We start from the raw sequence: 20,694 nt of genomic DNA on the forward strand, positions 1-20,694 counted from the left end.
CTTGGTATTTCATGTGGATTAGGGAAGTCTTCAAACACTTGGGATGAGAAGTGGAAAAGATCACAGCCTAGAAGTGGAGGCTGGTTTGTTTTTTCTGTTTACGTTAGTGGCCCACCAGGGTGTTCGCTCACAGATCATCAGCAATAGCCAGTGTTTCCTTTACCTCCTGGACAGTGTGGTCCATGTTCCAGTTAGACCCCCACTTCCTTTTTTTTTTTTTCCTTTGTATTTAGAGGACAAATGCTATCAGCATGGTGACTGCTCTCTGATGCTCTTTCTAGATCCCTTCTTCTTGGGGCCTAAGTTCAAATAGGAATCTGAAAGGCTTTGGGTCAGTAAATTAGTGACTGAGACATTCTCTTTAGCTCTTAAGAGTTGACATAGGCTTTTACAGAACCTCGGTAAAGGTATACAACACAAATAGTCTTCTGTGCACCTGGCTTAGGTGGGTGGTTCTAGGCTTTTCCTTTCTGAAGGTCAGAACCAGTGTCAAATTTACAGCAAACCCACTTATGATGCTTGCTGTTCCCTTTGGTTTTTATCGTCACAGTAGGTTTAACCTGACGAAGAAGTAATTACGCCATTATTTTTTATGTGGTGCTTTATTACTTGCTTTTTAAAATTGGTTTCCAGCATCTCATGAGCTAATAGCAACAAATGTGTGATTGTAATGTTCACTCCGTCAGGAGACATGGGGTTATTGCGGAAGTGGCCACATACCCATTGCCCACACAATAACTGTCACTCCAAACAAGTGAATTGCTTAACTAAACATCTATTGATTGTAAGTCATCAGGGACCAATATTAAGACCACCAGAATCTAAAGAAGATTAAATTCTGGCTACATATACAGATGTATTTTGTCAACATTTTGGTCAAGGAGACCCATTCCCCTGTGGTTTACAACTCCAAATTTGGGGTGAGTTAGAAGCAGTAGAACAAGAACCTCATTGAGGTAACCGGTGAGTGACCCACTTGGTTCTATCCACTTCTTAAAAGACAGGTGTCAAGATCAGAAGCAGAAAAAAAAAAAAAAGAGCCATGGAAATCCCCTCATCTTCACCCCTCCTGCCATACTAAAAGGAATGATCAAATCTGAATGTGAACTTGGCATCATAACTTTTGCCTCAGGACACCTGGAATTCTACACTATTGTTGGGACTGACTTGACTCCAATCTGGAATTGAGTGTCCTCTATGTCTCTTATACCTCTCGTGATTAGCTAAGCTTCAGTTGGGCAAACAGGTTTGCCAAACCGTTACTCTCTTGGTATGTTCAGATCTTTGGGGATTGTTGAGTGAGATAAAAGAAAACTAGACCCTCTGGATTAAGGCATTCATGAGTTTCCTAAAGTTGTGTTTGTCACCTACACTCATGATCTTGGAATAGTCTACGTTTGACAGTTTCTCGTCAGACCTCTCCTGGTTGATTACCCAGTTAGATCAGATTAGTGCGGACAACCCCTGTCATTTTAAGCTCCCCATTTGATTTCAGTGCCATTATTTTCTCTCCTGGTATTCCTTCTACTTTTTTGACCTGCCTTTGTCCTTTGTCTCTGAATCTTTTTCTAACTATTCCTTAACAGTTATTGTTTACTATAGCACTGTCTGTCCCTGGTTTTATTCTCACACTCGTAGTTTCAGGTATTACCTATATCTTGACATTGTCTATAACATCAACTCCATCCTTGATCTTTTTCCTGAGTTTCAGTCCTTTGTTTCCAACTGCCTACTAAAGATTTTTACATGGATGCGCTACTGGCACCTAAAAAGCATGTTTGAAATGGAACTCATCATTTTTTCCTTCCGTATGTAATTTTCTTCTTGCAGTCTTTATCTTGCTGAATGGCTACTCTATCCACTCAGTCAGATATATTAGAAATGCTAGAGTCATTCTCCATCCTTTCTTATTCCTCACACCTAATATGTTACTGAAATCATATAAATTCTATTCTAACATACCTCTGAAATCTGCTTTTTCTCCATGATCACTTCATCCTTAGATGGTCCTTCATTTTCCATTTGGATTATTACAAAAGTACTGACTTTAAAAATCCATCTTTCATTGGACTTCTGTGGTTATGCCTTTGAAATATAGATCTGATTGTGTCACTCTTATGGTGTGGAAAACCTGAAAGAGCTCCTTATTGCCTACCAGATAAAGTTCTTATATGACACTCAAGGCCAGTATGTTACTCACGGTTACTCTTCAGTACTTTCCTCCCAGTGTATAAGCTCTGCTCTCCACAAACTGTATTATTCAACCTTATTTGAACACATCATGTCCTTTTATAGCTCTTGCCTTTGCTCATGCTGTTCCTTTTGCCTGGAATGCTTTTCCCACCCTTTTCAGTAGAAAAATTCTATTTATCTTTACACTTTCAACTTAAATATGACTTCTTTGGTAAATGTGTCCTTGACTCCACTACAGAGAATTACTGTTTTCCTTTCTCTGTGCTGATTACAGGCCTGGTTCCCCCCTGGATTATGTACTCCTCAAGGGTATATCATGGTGCCTAGAAGAGTTTTTCCAACTCAGTTGTCTCTAGCTGGGGATACACAGGAAACTGGGCTTGGGTTGTACTTGTCTTTCTTTTTATCTTCTTCATCATACAACTTTATATACAGCAAAAAATCCAGTTTTATTGGATTAAGCAATGTAAAATATCCCAAGTCTGGGAAAGAACCCCATCTTAATTAGGTGTTTCTTACTTTTTCCTTTGTTCCCATCTGGTCACAGGATTTATATTGTTTTAAAACACTTGTGTCTTCTCCAGGCAGAGCTCTATTTTAGAGTGATATTTGAGAATTAGAGGTGATGAATTCTCTGAACTATAATTTCAAATTAGTTTAAGTGAAAGAAGAAAGGCTGAAGCCCAGGGACAAGTGAAGCATACTTGATGTTCTCCTAGAATATTGCATCTTATTTATCATGTTGTTTTGAAATCTGTGTCTTTCTGCCCCTCTAGATCTGGGAGTTCTTGAGAGTGGGAAATATGTGAATAGTCTAATTCTGTATTCCCACATCTGCCCCTATTTCTAGCACATGGCAGGTATTCTATTAATGGTAATAATAACTGCCTGTTAAGTGTTTATTATGTGCTAAGCACTGTACAAATAGCACCACATCAAATCTTCCCTTTATAGATAAGGAAAACTTAAAGAATGTAAGTGACTTTTCCAAAAGGCATGTCAGTGGGGCACCTGGGTGGGTCAGTTGCTTGAGTGTCCATCTCTTGATTTTAGCTCAGATCATGATCCCACAGTCATGGGATCAAGCCCTGTGTCAGGCTCCATGCTGAGTGTGAAGTGCACTTAAGATTCTCTTTCTCCCTCTGCCCTTCTCCCCTACTTGCGTGCTCTCTCTCTGAAAAACCAAAAAACAAAACAAAAAAAACCCCAAAAAACAAAAGGTATATCACTGGTCAGTGATGTAGCCTGGATGCAAATCTAGCTTTGTTTACTCCAAAAGGGAAGAAGAGTGTGCTGTTAGAGAAATATAAGTCAGATGAAGTCTGGGGTAGGTGACAGAGGTTTCTATGGGATATGTGTTAAGACATATGTAAGAAATATAAGGAAAAGACTAGAACAGATTGCAGATAGAAGGGGCTATGGAGAGCAAGTAAAGCATAGGAAAAGTCCTGGGGACCAAAATTATTAGAGGCCTGTTCTGGAGGCCTAACTTGGCTGGTCTAGCAAAGAGGTTAAGAACAGGGCTCCAGAGTCAGACTGCTTGGGTTTTCACTCCTCGGTTCTGCGGATTTAGGCAAGATACTTAACTCTTCTAGGTCTCAGGTTCCTCTCTGTGCAATGGGAATAACAGTAGCTATTCACTGTAGGGTTGTGGTAAAGATTAGATAGGTTAATCCACGTAAAGTGCTTGGCACATAGTAAGTCCTTAGGAGGAGTTTAGCTAATGTTGCTGCTATAATAATTATTGTTGGAAGAAAAGAAACACATAAATGAATGCAACAGGAGTGCCATGGGGTATTTTAAATTTGAGGGAACGATGTAGCACTGTAAGTCTATTGGATACCACACAAATTACTAGTTCAAGGTGGTGCATATCTTAACATTAGATTGCACTGCATTCCTTGTCATAGTGCCATAGCTTTGCAAAGCTTAGTTATCAGCAATTACTGTGATCAGATGGAAGTCTCATGTAAAAATTAATGCAGAAGAGGAAAGAGGGTGGTCTTATTCCAAAATTTAAGAAGTTATGCAGTGCTCGACAGAAGCACACATATCCCATTAGAAAGTAACTGTGATTGTTTTAGAATGAGATAAAAATATTACTATATTATTTTTTCTTCCAATTTCTTTGTATTGTTTTTCAAATGGCTGCATGTTGTTAGGATATAAATATTAGGCGGTTTGGACCTAAGTAGTTAATAAACAGAGCTGCTGAGCATTTCTTTCCACTTGGAGGTGCTGTGGAAAGATTGCTGAGCTGCCCAAGGTGCTATGAGTGGAGAAAGTCTGAGAAGCTGTGGAGTAGATAATGAATAAAGATATAATCACAACATATGTGTGTTAAGGCTACAGAGAAAAGGGTTCTGACTCTGTTCAGGTAGAGGAGACTTGAGTCTGAAGCTAATGATACACAGCAATAATAATCATGTAAGTCAGGTCAATACTGAAAATGGCTGACTTCATTTATTTTATATCAAGATGCCATTTAGTTGGACTGTAGGCTGATGATAACGTCTAGGCTTATCTGCAAAGCCATTGTAGCTCTCTAGGTAACATACTTGTTATAAGTGCTCTTTAACTTATTAAAATACTACCGAATAATCAGTTAATCCTCTAATCCCTATTCCTGTTTTATTAGTGGATTAATGGATTATTTGGAGTCACTTTTCTTGGGACTTTTTCCCCTCTCAATCTGTCTAGAGAATCCTGCTATAACATCATTATCCAGCTCTTCTGAAACCTGTCCACCGGTTTAGAGGAAGCAGCTCTGTGAACAGTAGGAGTAATTTTTTGAGTTGTCTCATAAAACCATGATATTCACAATCACAAGTAGGACCTTAGCCCAGAACTCTGTGCTTGGTTAGTGCGGGGCTCAGAGAAGGGTTTTTTAGCTTTGGAGTTGAGACTTGGTGCTGTTCCCTGCTGAGAGCCATAAGTTACTGGTAGCTTGTTCTAGGAGAGTAATAAGTATTGTTGTTTAGCAATTGTGTTGTTGAAATTCAGCTCCACTATGTCTGACAGTATTTATCTAAAATACTTTCCCTGGTGCGTGTTCAAGTTCCAGTAAACCGTGTCTTATTGTGCGACCTTTTCATTTTCCAGTGAAAAGGGATCAGCTCGTCAGATAAAAGCTACAAGCCAGAGTACAGGAAAAATGCGTGCTCAGAAAATCCAAGCATGATTGAAAACAAGATGTGTTAAATCAATGCGGTTTATCGCCTGCCTATTCCCGGCAATTGCTGTTCTAAGCTCATTCTGAACACACACTGGATGATAAAACTACGGTGTCAAGCACTCGCTGGGGTGGGAACGCAAGAAAACATGTTTATCAGACAGGCTGTGTGATTTTACCCCCTTGATAACAGTTATTGTCAAAACTCTTTGGAAAGAAATCTGAAGAACAATTATAGAAGGAATATTACTCCTGTTCTATCAGAAGATATGCCAGTCGGGAAGAAAATTATAGATTTATCCTTAAATGCTAAGAAAGACAGACTGTGTTGGCTTTCAATACTTAAACACCATCATCAATTACACAGTGAAAATCATCCTTCTCTTCTAGTTCAAATGAGCAAATCTGGCTTTGGAAACCTAATCACAAATGATCTTTTTTTTTTTTTTAAATCATAAAGTGAAAAAGATTGAAAGGCAAAAAAAAAAAAATCATGAAGATCTTTAAGCTTCTGTTTGCTTGAGGGATTTAATTTTAGTTTTAAACTTGTATCAAATTTGGAAATCTAAATTAAGACTCCTGAAAGGCCAAGCTGTTCAGAGCACATCATATGCCATAACAGGGGCAACTTTTCTCATCAACTTTATTACAATTAGAGAGCAGTACAGTTTTCCCTAATTATTGTACATTCACCTACTTCCCATTTTAGACAGAGCTTAACCCTCCAGGGCGATAAGGGGGTCTGTTTATGGAGAGTTGTTCCACTTCTGCCGGTGACTTCTCGCCAAGAATCGTCTAGAAAATACCAACTGGTTGTGACATGAAATTAGTAGGTTTTATGTATCTTAACAGCATTCTGTGTTCTTTTTTTCCCAAAGGACAAATCAACCTTTGAGAGCCCAACTCAAACATGACAGAAAACTCAGCTTTTTGGTCATTTGTGGGAAAAGTTTCAAATACGAGGGTGGCCTCCCCCGAGAGGGTTCGTGTTTGTCGATGGCTGAGTCATAAGTGGCCAAGTCAGGCTAAGTGACTTGCTCACCTGTACAAAGTCAGGGGTCTGTGCATAAGGGTTCTTCCTCGGGGCAGGTTTCCATTTCACAGATACTGAGTGACAAAGAAGCCATTTAATGGATTTGCTAGCAGAACTCGTCAATATGTTGCAAATTGGGATTCATTAATATTAAAATAAAGTAGTCATCCTGGAAGAGTAAGTAAAGCACCGAGGCTTTTGTTCTGATTCATACAGTTAGCACTGTCTGTGCCTCAGTTTCTCAAATCCCAATTGGGAGCGATGATTTTTGACATTTATGGCACAGCATATTGAAGGAATCACTGGGATAATGTCTATAAAGCACTTGATATTACTGGGAAAACAGTATTATGTGACCTCAGGGTATGTTTAAAATGACACCTCAACAAGTAATCATTATGATTATTAACATCTATTAAAAATCTTCAGAGGTCCTTATAACTTAGAGAGTAACTGAGGTTCAGGATGTAAAAACTTAAAAATTAGTCGTAACCTGTCTAAGTGTAAATTGGTATACATTTTGTAAAGGATAGTTAGGAAATATATGTATCAAAAGACTTGAAAATGTGCATATTCTTTTATCTAAGAATCTCTCCTGTTTTTCAATATAGTACTTCTTACATCAGTGAAAATTTGCAGGGGTTGGGGGGGAAGCATACACCCCCATTAACAGAGGATTTGTTACATAAATTTTGGCCATCTATCTAATGCAATATGCCATGACCCCTGGAAAGATTGAGGTGGATATAAATATGTATATAATCTGTATTTATATAAAACAGTATTGCGAAAATGTCTGAAAGCGTGGGTACTAATATAAGTAGTGGTTACGTATGAATAGGAGTATCATGGGGTATTGTTTTTTCCTCTTTTTTGTGTTTCTTTTGTATTTTTTATACAATAAGAATGTCTTACTTTTCGAGAAACACTAAAGCTGTTTCCATTTTAAAAAAACAAAAGTATGCCACTCAACTCTTTCTTCAGGCTCTTGATTGCTCTTGCTTGTGGAAGAGTTCTTAATTTCTAAAGGTACATAAGCTCTTTGCATTCCAGCTGACAGCCCTCAGGGTCTTCCGGCTCTTTCTCCAGGAGCCCCAGCACGTCATCATCCTGGGCTTTGATCCACTTCCCCCCGCCCCCTCACTTTCTCTCTTCAGTTTGTACCTTGTATGTACCCCTGGCCCCATTCTTTGTGGAAAGGACTTAGCCACACAAGCCAACTAGTACCTCTGTACCTTTGGTAGAGAGAAGTAGTAATTCCTTTGCTTGGTTTTTGAGTCTCAGACTTTTTGCCACACATCGAGAAGTTTGAAAACTACAAATAAGAAGTCAGGGCGTGTTCAAATCCAGTTTGGAAATTTTCCTTTGGCTCCTATGTTGGTAAATTCTGCCCATGTTGGCTTCATCCTGACACCCTCCTGGTTCAGTTACAGCTTCTGCAGCGCAGTGAGCCTCTTCCCAAACCTCTCCCGAACCTGACTGGTGCCCGAGGCAGGGAACTGGGTTGTAAAAGTATTTCACATTGAAAGCAGGGCTCTGCTTGCAGGGGATTTGGTTTTAGGTTTCTTAAAGAGTGTGTTGCTCACTTCTACAGAAGAGACGACCGGAATACTGTTCATGCGCTAAACATCTAGGAAGATAATGAAATATCTAAGTGACTGGAAATGCAACAGATTTCTTCATTAACCATATTTCTGGCTCTTGTTTAGGTTTCTGGTTGATTTTTCGGTTTATATATTTTAAAGTCAGTCTTCAAGATAGGTTTGTGAAGATAACTTGCTGTTTTATTGTTTACCTCTAGTTGTTAATTTAGTGACTGAGGGAAAATTGGGGCCATTATGGAACAAAAAGGCTCGCCTAACACATATGTAATAACTCTCATGCCCAGAATGGATCTGCCTTGAAGGGAAATGCTCTGCTGTTTCTCCTTTAGTTCAAATATAGAGTAGTCACCAGGGAAGCTCGGAGACCCAGGTGCTGGTTTTATCATTGCCTGTGCTATGAGGTTTTATTTATTACTTGGCATAGAGTCTAGATATTTGTTTGGACATTAAATGGCAATAGAATATAAATATTACCTTCCTAATATCTGCATTTCTTTTTATTTCCAGTCAAAATGACATCATGTCACACAACCATTAAAAAAAGGAAATTAAAACCCCAGAAATATGTTAAAGCGCTGCAGCGAGTCTCTGAGCTATAAAAGCAGGGGAACTCTGCGCTAACATTGGAATGGCACCGAAAGAGCTTTTCCTGTGCTGTTTGGGAACACAGCTCTCCAGCCCCTCATTTCCATTGTTTCCAGGAATTAAGTATTCAAGAAGTTCAGAAGGACAGAGGAGTGATTTCTCTAAAAAGAAACTCTGAAAAGAGAAAAGTCAGTTTTCATAACTGAGAATGCATCCTTCCTGACTATAAAATTTTAATTTGCAAATAAATCCCCTTAGAGAGAATTTCCTTACTTGATGTGTGTGAAGTGGATTTAAAAAAAGACTAAAGGCATGAAAAGGCCACAAATGGCATTTAGTTACAATTTACTCATTACAGATGTTTTGAATGGATTTTGTAATTTTTTTTTGAGAGAGAGCATGTGCACGTGTGCACATCAGTGGGAGAGGGGGCAGAGGAAGAAAGAGAGAGAGAGAGAGAGAGAGAGAGAGAGAGAACCCCAAGCAGACTCCCTGCTGAGTGCAGAGCCCAACACAGGGCTCAGTCCCACGACCCTGGGATCATAACCTGAGCCAAAATCAAGAGACGGATGTTCACCTGAGTCACCCAGGTGCCTCTGGATTTTGTAATCTTGTCATTAGTATTCGTGCATAAAATCTAATTGCATTATTTTAAATGTTCTTTGCATATAGCATTTCATGCTGCATGAACACTTGGACACTGTAAATAATAGTTTTTTATTATCAGAGCTGTTCTGTCTTGACCAGGACCTCAGTTGAAGCCCAAAGAAGGGCTCTGCTTAGATTGGTTCTGCATAGAAAGTTACTGATTTCCTCTGGGGGAGTTTGAGATTGTGAGACCGGGAAAGCCAGCCCCCACAGCCATTTATAAACAGTTCCAACACAAGGCCAGATGTAGGGGTTTGATTTTTTTTTTAACTATTTAATTAACTTTTACTCTTTGAAAAGTAATGACTTTGATGCCCCTGAAATGCCGACCAGTTCATCAGTCTTTTGGGGCTGGATGACATATTTCTTTCAGAAAGTTTGTTTTTAAGGGCTTTTGGTTTTGTGACACAAAACAGTTAATTCCTACAAATGCCATCTGGATGCATGGTGGGCACTAAAAATGATGATTGAGTCAATGGAGAATTTCCTATAATGTGGAATTTTTCAGATGCCTACATTGTTCCCATTCTACTGTGATGATTTAAAAATTGGGGCTTTTTCAATTTGGGATTACAGGTTTTTCTAGACCTCTGAGCCTCCCTTATTCTGCTACTGTCCCTGCCTGGTTTCAGATGACACCCTCCGAAGCCCTTTTCAGAGAACATGGACTAGGTATTTGGAAGCGGAGTCACAAAATGCTCTCTCATCCTTGCCTTCCTGTTGCCATTTATAGCTTCATCTGTTTTTCTTTTTTCAACCTAAGATGCTCATGCTTCTTTATTTGTGGTTAATTATGCCCAATTAAGTTTTTCTTTCTTTCTCTACTAGATTCTCAGAATTGTCCTAAGTTTTAGGGGGAAAATTGATTAGTCCCATTTCTACTGGTGCCCCCTGAGCCCTGTGCTTGAATACAATGAGGTCACTTTGTTGAAGGATTAACTTTATATTACATTCTTGCAGAGTAGACGTATGTCCCTAAGGTACGACTACCCCCACTGATGAAATAAATATACCATTCTTTATGATTCCTCCTCGTTACCCTCTCTGTTGATTTTCAGAGAGTTTATGAATAGTCACATATTTATACAACTGGCCAAAAGTATACTACTTATTTTTCTTATAGTCTGTAATAACCTATGCAAGGTTATTAAAGGGTATACAGACCCCTTTTAAGGCATAGTTTCTTATGTCATTACTTTATACAAGGAGGTCACATTCCATCTCGGCAACAATCTCTTGCTCTTAACCTTTTTCTCTGATTATAAAAGTAATATATGTTCATTGTGGAAAATTCAGAGAATGTACAGCACAAAGAGAAGGAAGAAAAGCACTTTAAGACCCACTTTTTGGAAATAACTACTGTTCAGCAGTTTATATACAGACATATTTTCTTTATTCTATGTATGTTCATTTTTTAAAAAGTAACCATATTGTATATATGCTCCTGTAATCTGCTTGTTAACCTAGCCGTATATTATATGTCAGTAAATAATTTTTTTTCCCTGTAGCATTGCTTTTGAGGACTGCATCATATTCCATTCCATGGGTATGCCATGATTTTACCATCCTCCTCCTTAGCCACTTAATCTGTTTTTAGGGGGTTTTGCTTTGTTTTGTTTTAAGCACCAATCTTTATCAGATGACCCTTCTCATTCAGTAATCCTTTTTTTTTTTTTTTTTCTTCTAGTCAATGCAATGAGAGAACTCATCAGGCACATTTGAATTTAAGACAATGAGCTTTGTCTTGCATATTTTTAATGCTGTTTTTGTCTATAGCACTGGACCACACCGTTGTAATGGCCTATACCTAAATTAAGGGCAGGTTAATATATTGAAACATATGAGTGTAGAGCAAGTCATAAAGGCATGGGAAATAAATTAAAAGCCTTTATCTAACTATCTGAAATACATCCCTTCACATAGTATACTTCCATAGAGTAGATGCTTATTTCCCTTGAATAATGAGTTTAATATATCTTAATTACGTTTTGTGGCAGCAGAATGACTTCTCCTCAGCTCTTTAGCTGTTAGTTCCATATGATATTTGAATTGGCTCTTTTAATTGCAGATACTAAGTGTTGGTCATTCTGCTGTGAGTTGGCTGTATGGACAGAGAAACACATCCTCCCCTCATAATGTCAGACATTCATTCATTTAACAATCACCCATTTCTTGACACGGTAGGAATTAATTCATTATGCAAACAACTGCAGGAACAGGTCAACAATTCAAGTTTTATTGGTGGCTTAGCCTGAAAAACAAAAACAAGAATTAGAATTTTCAGAATGCTAAATTATGTCTTCAGATATTAAAATGATACACTTAATTGTTTAAAGCTATTTTTATGGTTAAACATCTTGGATGGCAATTAGTAATATGGGTGGAGGATGGATGTGATATATAACTTAAACCTAGGTGCTCATTCCTGTCCCTCTCATGCATTTCTTGATTAAATACCATGGATTTTACGAGTAACAGCTTCCCTGCATGAAGAGTTCTATGGCTTTTTCCTCTACATGTCTAATTTGAAAAAAGAATTCTTCTCAAGGGTTTAGAAAGTAATTCATAAAATGGGAGGAATAATAAATATTGTGCCTTAACTCATATACTAGTATAGATAGAAAGATTTGGTACACCTGGGTATAATTTTAGTTAATTTCCACAAGAGACAGGTTGAAAGTTTACTGTTTGGAAGCTGGGGAAAGGGGGAGAAGATGGCTAAATCTCATATTTGTAAAAATGATTACATTGTCTTAAATGAAAATGCTACTCTATTAACAACTTCAATAAGCATTGCATTTGGGAAAATCTTTTCAATAAAAAGTTACCTGAAGTTCACTCCAACTTAAGATATACAAGTGAGGAAAAAGTACTTACTCTGATTTATGTGTCTTTTGGAGGTGTAATTATTGGCTTTTTACTCACCTATGTAAAACAATGTACTTTTGTAAATGGATTTCTGGCCACTTTACGCAGCTTTTTTTTTTTTTTTTTTGCCTTTTTTTTTTTTTTTGCCTTTTTTTTTTCCTTACATAAAAAGTAAGCACTGTCAATCAAGGAATTTTAAGGTTTATTTCCTCTTTAGAAATGATTGATAGCCTTTTAGATTTACAAGTTGAGAAGTTAAAGGGTTCTATTGGTATAATTATGTACTAAATTCACAGTCTTTCAATTTAAATGTCCTTTTAAAACCACAAGATTATCATACCTGTATTTTGAAAAGTGGGCCAGTCAGTTTGGGTTGGTATACAAATTGCTTCCATTAGCCTTGGGACCTATTTGAATTTAATACAGTTTTTTAAAGTTAGTAGTAGTATGAATCTTACTTTTGAAATTTAGGTTAATGGAAATGCATTTTAAGTAAAGCATGTAGCAACTTGTTTTCTAATGTATAGCTAAATGTCAGAACTACAAAGACTGTCTTTTTACTCGGTGTGGGAGAAAATATGTGGTTGAAAACGTTAGTTACACTAAAAAAGAAAAGAAGAAAAACACCCACCCTCCCACCCACCCATTACTTAGAGGATATGGGGGATGTGGGTAGAGGACTGAGCTGCCATCTTTTCCTGGTCAGGTGAGGAAGGCTGAAGATATTTCATACCTTGAGAAGGAATTTTGAAAATTATAGACCAGAGTCTACTTTGTATCACACTTAATTTAAGGAGGCTTTGAAGAGAGTGTAGACAATATGAGTACAATAAGGCCCATTGTCTCCAAATATTATTATAGGTTTGTTCTTCTTTTAGTCTTTTTAAGAATTTTTCTTGGAGACCCATATGCTCTATGCTAGTGCTCCACAGAGGCTAGTCTTTTTCCTGAAATAATACTGATGTTAGTGAATGAGTCTGTCATTTCAGATGTGAGGGTGTTGTATCGAGGACATTTTCAACACCTATCACCTTGCAGACTCTATCAAGTGTAGACTAGGTTTTCTGTGCTGAGAAGATCTCATCTCCCTGCCCCTCACCACGTTCTTGCAGGCTTAATCACCACAGAGGCATCAACTTGTGGGGTGTGCTGAGATCTACTACAGATTTTTCAGTTAAGCAAGTACTTGTAATTCTGCTGTTTATAATGTGTGGATACCTTCAGACAAGCCCTTGAGTATTTATTTTGCCCTGAGCTTTTAGCCAGTGGATCCTAAAACTTCATATCAAATACCATTTTACTTTCTATTTTTGATTATGTAAGCAATATAGAATTTGGCCAGAAGAACTGAGTTCAGGAGTCGTTACTAAGGTTCCTACCAATGTTCTTTTGAGTGAGTCCCTGCCTACCATGGTAAATAGCAGAAGTAGACAGTGAAAATGTTCAGCAAGGGGATTGTGCATCTGCTCATCTTGTGATGTAATTCAAAAGTATAAATTAAATTTCTGAGTTCTAGTTGTTTCCATGCCATCAGTGTTAGTTTCTGTTTTATTTAATGAAATTGTTCTAATCCTGTGACTTCTTCCTTGCAGCGCTCAATGAACCCACCATCGATTATGGTTTCCAGAGGTTACAGAAGGTCATTCCTCGGCACCCTGGCGACCCCGAGCGTTTGCCAAAGGTCAGGATTCTTCTTTTTGGGGTTACAGTCTCTGTAACTTGACTTGAGCTTAGGTGATTAGCAGAAAACTTTGCTGTTGATAAAATTAGTTCATAGGTGAACAACGCAACATTTTTGTCTTTTGTGTGTTTGGTACTATAAGGTAAACAATAATAAAAGTAGCAAGCATTTATGTGCCAGGTAGTGTTATTCTTATTTTTACATATATTATGTCATTTCTTCCTTTCAAAAACCCTCTGAGTTGGTACTTTTATTTTAGAGAAGAAAATAATCAAGCAAGGAGAGGTTAAATCATTTGCCCAAGGTCACAAGCATGTAAATTGCTAAACTGAGATTCAAATCTATACAACCTGGCTCCAAAGTCCAGGTTATTAATCATTGCATCATATCAATTCTTAAGAGGAAAGAGAACACTGGCTTTCTACCTATGTAAGGATTTATACCTATCCCTAATGCAGCTAGAACTCAAAAGAAACATATTGGTAGATCTTGCAACTGGACAAATAAGACAGAGCCTTTTACCTCCAGAGGCATCCTACCTAATTGGAAATAAGGTATAAAAGTGTGAGAAATTAAACAAAAATTCAAGAGTAATATATGTCATGCAGCAATACACTGAGATTGCCAATACAGAAAGTAGGAAATTCACATATTGACTTCTATTCTGTACCTGTTGTCAATATCAGGGGTATTCTCATCTCTGTACCTGAGGAACACGGGCCTTGTGTCACAGAGATCACTATACACAACTAGTCACTAGAGGAAGTAATAGATACATTTAACCAAAGTGCAACCAAAGTCCTGTGAGGACTCCGAATAGAGAACAATTAAATAAGTTCAAAATACAGAATTAGTGGAACTACCATTCACCATTTACTGACAGCAAAATAAACTTTCATTTATTACACAAATGGAAACTATTATAAATTCAATGAGTAGATGAGAGGTGCTCTCCTTGCTGGAATAAGTCTAGAGATATGTCACTTCTGAGTCTGCTTTGCCTCATAAAACACTTACAAAAATGAAGTTGGCGTCCTTCTTAGCTCAACAAACTTCTTCGGGGGATTGGCTTACTGTCAGATCCTACCTGTGTGCCTGGTACCCTGTCAGAACAGACCTTGCCCAGGAGAAAAGTGCCCCCCCCCCAAATTGTTGCATAAATGAGAGGAGGCAGTAGAGGAGAGGAGGGACACTACCTGACTGAAGAGAGGAAGGACTGTGACCAGCAAGAATGGGAGTTCTCTACCTAGACCTGGGGGAAGAAGCACACAGCCTCAGTCTCTAGCTCTAGCTTCCGGGAACAGCCTTGCTTCCTCCCAGTGTTGTGGACCTTACTGAAAGCGTTTCACCTCAGGAGGAAACCATATGTTATGTCAGACTGTTCATATCCTTGTCTTTGAAACAGGCCTCCATCGTACACATCCTTCTCTTTCACCTGACTTAGTGAACGGCAGTCTCCGTCTGTAGTATAGATGTGCCTCGGAGAGATTTACTTTCAAGGCCCTCTGTCTAGCAAGAACCTAGCTCCCATGCATTTCCTGTGGGATTATAATTGGTAATTTTATAGCACAATGATATAAATGATGTGTGTCCACCCAGTGGTCAGTGCCTGAGGTGTCTCAGTGGTAGAAAGAAGACATGGGCACAATGACAGACTTGTCTTAATTTTTCCTTTTGGCGACAGTCTTCACTTTACACGTGGCATTTGATGTCTCTAGAGTCTGCTGAAAGACTTGGAGAGTCCGATTGGCAGGGGTGGAACTCGGAGCAAGGACATTTACTAGCTATGCAGCAGGGGTCAAAATTCTTGTTTCCCCCCCCCAAATTCTTTGCCTCTGTGCCTCAGTTTCCTTCTCTATCAAATGGAGATGGTAATATTTTCCACTTTTTTCCAGTTATTTCAACCAGTTATTTAACACTCAACAAAAGGTAGCTTCGATTATCTGCAGGTGAGTAAGAGTGGGATTGTTGCTTCTTAGGTCTCTTCCATCCAATCTCTGCAGAGCAGGAAATCTTAATTCTGGTGGCAGTTGAATGTATGATTCATCTTCTGTGCCTCAGTTTCTTCATCTATAAAGTGGGGACAATAATCGCGCTGACTTCCCGGGGATCATGTAAGGACAAAAAGAAGTAATCCTGTGGATGCACTCTAGCACAGCTATCTGGCTCACAAGTTGCTTCTCTGTAAATATTTATTGAAAAACGGAAGATAAATCTGATTTAACGGTTGAGGTCTAAAGAAGCCAGGAGGTACTTTTCTTATTCATAGTGAAATAAGAGAAATAGGCATATAGGGCTTATTTTTGTGTACTTTTAAAACCATTTTTACAGTTGCACATCACATTCAGAAATGTTGAACAAATAGCACAGGCACGTGTCACTGCATCCCCGGTGGCCTGATGGTGAAGTTCCCAGCCCTCTTTTCCTGGGTTTGGGAGGAGTAATCAGGACACAATAGATTTGTGTGCTGAGGAAACACTCCGCAGCCTGCATCTAGCCACTTGACTGCTCAAGGGCTCTGGCCGGAGCCGCCCCAGGAAGTTCTCTGTGTGACTCAGACCAGAGTGGCTGTCCTCCTGGCTCTGAATGTTAAGGTGGAGGGAGAGTTCAAGAGCAAGGTCAGGAAGTGGTGGATGGAGCCAGCTCGAGGTATTCCTGTGGACTTGGGAGATTTATACTCAGGCTGTCCATTGTTAGAGGGATAAAAACGGGCTCCGCCTTTCTTAGAATCATGGTCAGTGTTTGTCAAACAGGAGTGTTTCAGTGAGCCATGGACCACACACCTTAAAAAACAAACTGCACTTTATTAAACCCATGTGTTTGTGAATAGACAAAGCTAGATTCATACAACCACCCACATATTCTGTCAAATGAAACTGCTCCAAAGACCAAGCAGACAGCTTTCCATAATAATATGCCTTTGTATACTGGCTTGTGCTTTTTCAAAGAACTTGTACATGTTTTGTTTTATTGGAGCCCCTCTTATGAGAGAAGTCAGGAAAATAGACATCATTCCCATTTACCAAATGAGAAAACAGGAGCAAGATGAACCCTTCTCTGTCAACTATTTTGTTCCTGAAAGTCACCATTAGTGATAGTGGCTGTACGCACACATTTAAAACAGTATAATTATTCTAAGCCCAGGTGTTATTTGGTTTCCTTTTTCAGATGCGCAGGGAGAAAGGTGGACTAAGATTTTAAATGGAACCGTTCTGTTCTGTTTCATACAAACTTGCCTCCCTCTCTGGATCCTGGCAGGAGGGAGAAGAACACGTGATGGACTTTGGGGTGAAGGTTGACTCTTCATGTAATGTGGCGGTGAGGGGATGGGGACTGTGGTCAGTCAGAGACCATGAGATGCAGGCATGTATGACGCAATCCAGAAGCACTGAACAAGGAGTTCTCTCTGTTTTGAAGGCCAGCGGTGTCTCCACCCTCTTTCAGTGTATTAGTTGTCTTCCTGAGTGGGCAGTGAGCATTAGCACAGAGGCATGGAGAGTGGACCAAACCTTACCGGCATTCTGTGTGTTGGCAGTGAGTCCCAGGGAGCACGTAGTGTCACTTCATGCCCAAGGTGTGCCGGGCACTGCTCTATCAAGGTGTTCAAAGAGCACAGAGGCCGAGAGAGTGAGCTCTCACTCAGCTCAGACAGATATGGAGTTGGCAAACCAGATCCACTGCTCTGTGCAGTGACTCAGTCTTTCCAGCCTCTGTTTTCTCTTCCTCAACGCATGGTTGCTGTTGGGCATTGGTGAGATAATTTAGGTGAGGAGGTCTCTCTGGTATCTAGCAAGACTCCAGTACGCAGAGGCCACAGGCCCTGCAAGGCAGGGACTCCCCACTCCACAGGAGCCAGAGGCCCAGAGGGCTGGCGACTTGCCCGACTCCACAGCTAACAAGTGGGAAGACTAAAATTCGAGTCCTTGGGCTTGACTGCCTCACTGTCACCATTGCATCATATTCCCACTTTTCCTTCGGATCTGGAAACCCAAATAATTCTGCCTTGAGGTGATTAGCTCCGGTCTCCTATTCCTCGCCTACACCTCTCCCCCATCCTACTTAAACTCTTGCCAGCTTTCTCGCATCATCCCACTGAAGGGGGTTGGCATGGGGACCTCCGTGGGGCAAAAGTTTCTCTATCAGAGCCAGTCCCTCTTTTAGAGAAAATAAAGCAGTTTGAGAAAAGTAACAAAGGCAGCATTTGTGTATTTTGCTTTATGGAGCTGAAAATATCTGGTAAATTGATCCAGTGGGAGTAATAAATACACATTACTTTATCTTGTTCTTCATGTCCTATACCCCTGAGCCTTGATAGAACAACACCACTTAATAGACTTAAAAAAGAGTAATTACACTCATTGGTTGTGTGATTTTTCAGCCCTCCCAGCCCTGCCTGACCTTCTAATTTAGCTCACCGTGTCTAACTAATGCATTTATATTCATCTTTTATGAAGCATGTATAGTACAGAATTGACTTTAGAGCTTTTTTCAAGCTGTCCTCCCAGGTCTCCAATATGGTTAGTAGTAAGGAGAGTGGGAACCATCCATCTCTATACTGTTCACATGTATAGATAACGCATACACAGGGCTCATGGCATTTTTTTATTTTTTATGAAACATAATAAAAAGTATTTATTACATTTTTACTTTAAAGCTTTTATACATTCTAGCATTATTTACAGCTAAACATGCAGGCAAAAGATGCGAGTGTTTTTAAAATGATTACTGTTAATGTTTCTGCTTGTCAGAAGTGCTTAAATTTTCCTGCACTTTGTCTAAAAACTTAGTACTGTTGCCTTTTAAGAACAACACATTTAAAAGATCTTGCAAGTCAGATTTGCAAACACTGCTGACAGTTTGTGATGAATGATATTGCAAAATTTGCAAGATGTTTGTCATTTTGCACAGCTGACATATTAAGGAGCAGATTAAGAAATGCAAAACCCCTATGGAAAACAACTATCCCAAACAAAAACCAAAACAAACCTCAAGCAAACCTTGAACCCAGAGAACACACACACCAGAATCTCTCACCCGGGTTTTCTCTCCCAACTTCCCACTCAGCCAGTGGAACCCAATTGTTCTCAGTGCATTTTCTCTCACCATATGGTCTCCTCATTACCATACACTAAGAGTCCATATGGGAAACTTGTGAAATGAACTGTATTCATTTTAACTGCCAGATGAGCAGCCTTTTGCTTTGCAAGCTTAGCTTAAGTCATCTGCTGTCTTCATGTTGTTATGGCAACACGGCACCAATAAAAAATTCTAATCTACTGTAAGTGATCACAGTATTTTAAGTGCTTGCCTATAACTGCCCTCAAAGGGGAGGAGGGAAGAAGGGTTATATTCTTCCAAAGAGCAAAGGGTTGTTCTTCATTCCAGCAGGTGTCACCAAAGAAGCTGGTGAGATGGGTAGAGGTGCCACCGTGCCCATGTAGTGTAGTAGACATGGATTGTAAGGGATGTGGATTGCAGAGGGATGGATGGTAGTGAGGATGGACTGTAGACTCTTTGGGAGGGTCCAGACAAAAAGAAACACTGAAAGTCAAAAACCGCAGTTCTTCCAGCAGACATGTTACTCTGCTGGTGCTGTGCAGCCTGCCACAAATAAAACTCTAGATTCTAAACTACACAGGCAACAGATCCTTTTGGTAGCTTCTCCTTCACTGGCATGCGAAAAAATCTCAGCCTCCACGAGTCTGCTCTTCCTGTACATGGGAATTAGTCATTTCCAACACTGTGCTAATTAAGAGCACCTTAAAGTAATGGAAGTAGGCAGCAACATCCTTAAATATAAATCATTTTCACCTCCGTGGGCCACATGATATGTTGCATCTCTGTCGCTCTATCTGTATTGAAAGTGAATGTTTATAGTCTCAGTTCATCAGTTCACATTAGCCTCATGCTGAATATTTAAACACAGAACAATTTGAACACACCATGAAGGAAGACAGTGACTGCACTTTCATTTGGAACAGCAAGGGCTCATCTAATAATAATTTAGTAAATCAGCCATTTAGTGGCTCGGTTGTGCACTGCATTGTGCCAAGTATTATTCAGTTCAACTGTACACTTGCAGAATTGAAATTCAGACTCTCGTCACAGACACTGTTTTTGCTCAATGGAGAGACAAGACCCAAAATCACCCTCCCTAAAGAGCGTTAGTGTTTAGTGATTTATCATAAATACAGAGCTGGGGCAAAATAAAACCAGAGTCGACTGTATACAATGTATTCTAATTATGCTGTTATTGTTTTAGTCTTTATGCAAAGACTATCAGTGATTCAAAACCTGCAGTTGCATCAGTGAAAATACAAATAAGAAATCTTTGCATAGCCACATTGCCTGTTAGCAGAAAAGGGGGATGAGTAAGGGTTTCAGAAAAGGATAAAGAAAAACCTTCCATTTTTGTCTTCCATACCGTGACGCTAGCCACTCTCTCAACTTATTCATTCGTTTATTTTTGTAATTTGAGGAAACTCTATTAACATTATATCCAGGAACCCAAACGACTCTACTCAAACAAAAATACAGAAACCAAAAGCAAATCATATGGTATATTGAACTCTTAGGAAAAGCACAGTTGAGTTTGAATACAAGAAGCATTTTGTCTCTGCATTCTCTTGTTAAACACACAAACTGTGGAATGCATACCTTTTCTTCCTCTCTCCCCTTTATCTGCCAGAAACCTTGCGGGCAAATCCCACAACCTGTTTTGATAATGCGCTCAATTTAGAGGCTGGTGTCCCCTCTACTTTTGCTTCTTTTAGTAGGGGAGTTTAGCTTGATCTATGCACACCTGAAATTGAATATAGAATCGTGTATGTGGTTATGAGTATGCAATTTTTTAAATGTTTATTTATTTTGAGAGAGAGAGAAAGAGAGAGAGAGAGAAAGAGAGAAAATA

At 39.3% G+C, this 20,694-nt stretch overlaps 1 protein-coding gene across 6 annotated transcripts in view; it reads left to right on the top strand.

Moving 5' to 3' along the window:
- The window catches only part of EBF1 (EBF transcription factor 1), a 389,138-nt gene that overhangs the window by 342,014 nt on the left and 26,430 nt on the right, over positions 1-20,694 (top strand). For all 6 annotated transcript variants that reach the window (XM_042993469.1, XM_042993492.1, XM_042993480.1 and 3 more), the window contains exon 11: positions 13,696-13,784. In XM_042993469.1, the coding sequence (XP_042849403.1) occupies positions 13,696-13,784 (89 nt within the window). The remainder of the gene's footprint in view (positions 1-13,695; positions 13,785-20,694) is intronic.

Source organism: Panthera tigris, chromosome A1 (assembly GCF_018350195.1).
Source record: "Panthera tigris isolate Pti1 chromosome A1, P.tigris_Pti1_mat1.1, whole genome shotgun sequence".
Taxonomy (NCBI): Eukaryota; Metazoa; Chordata; class Mammalia; order Carnivora; family Felidae; genus Panthera; species Panthera tigris.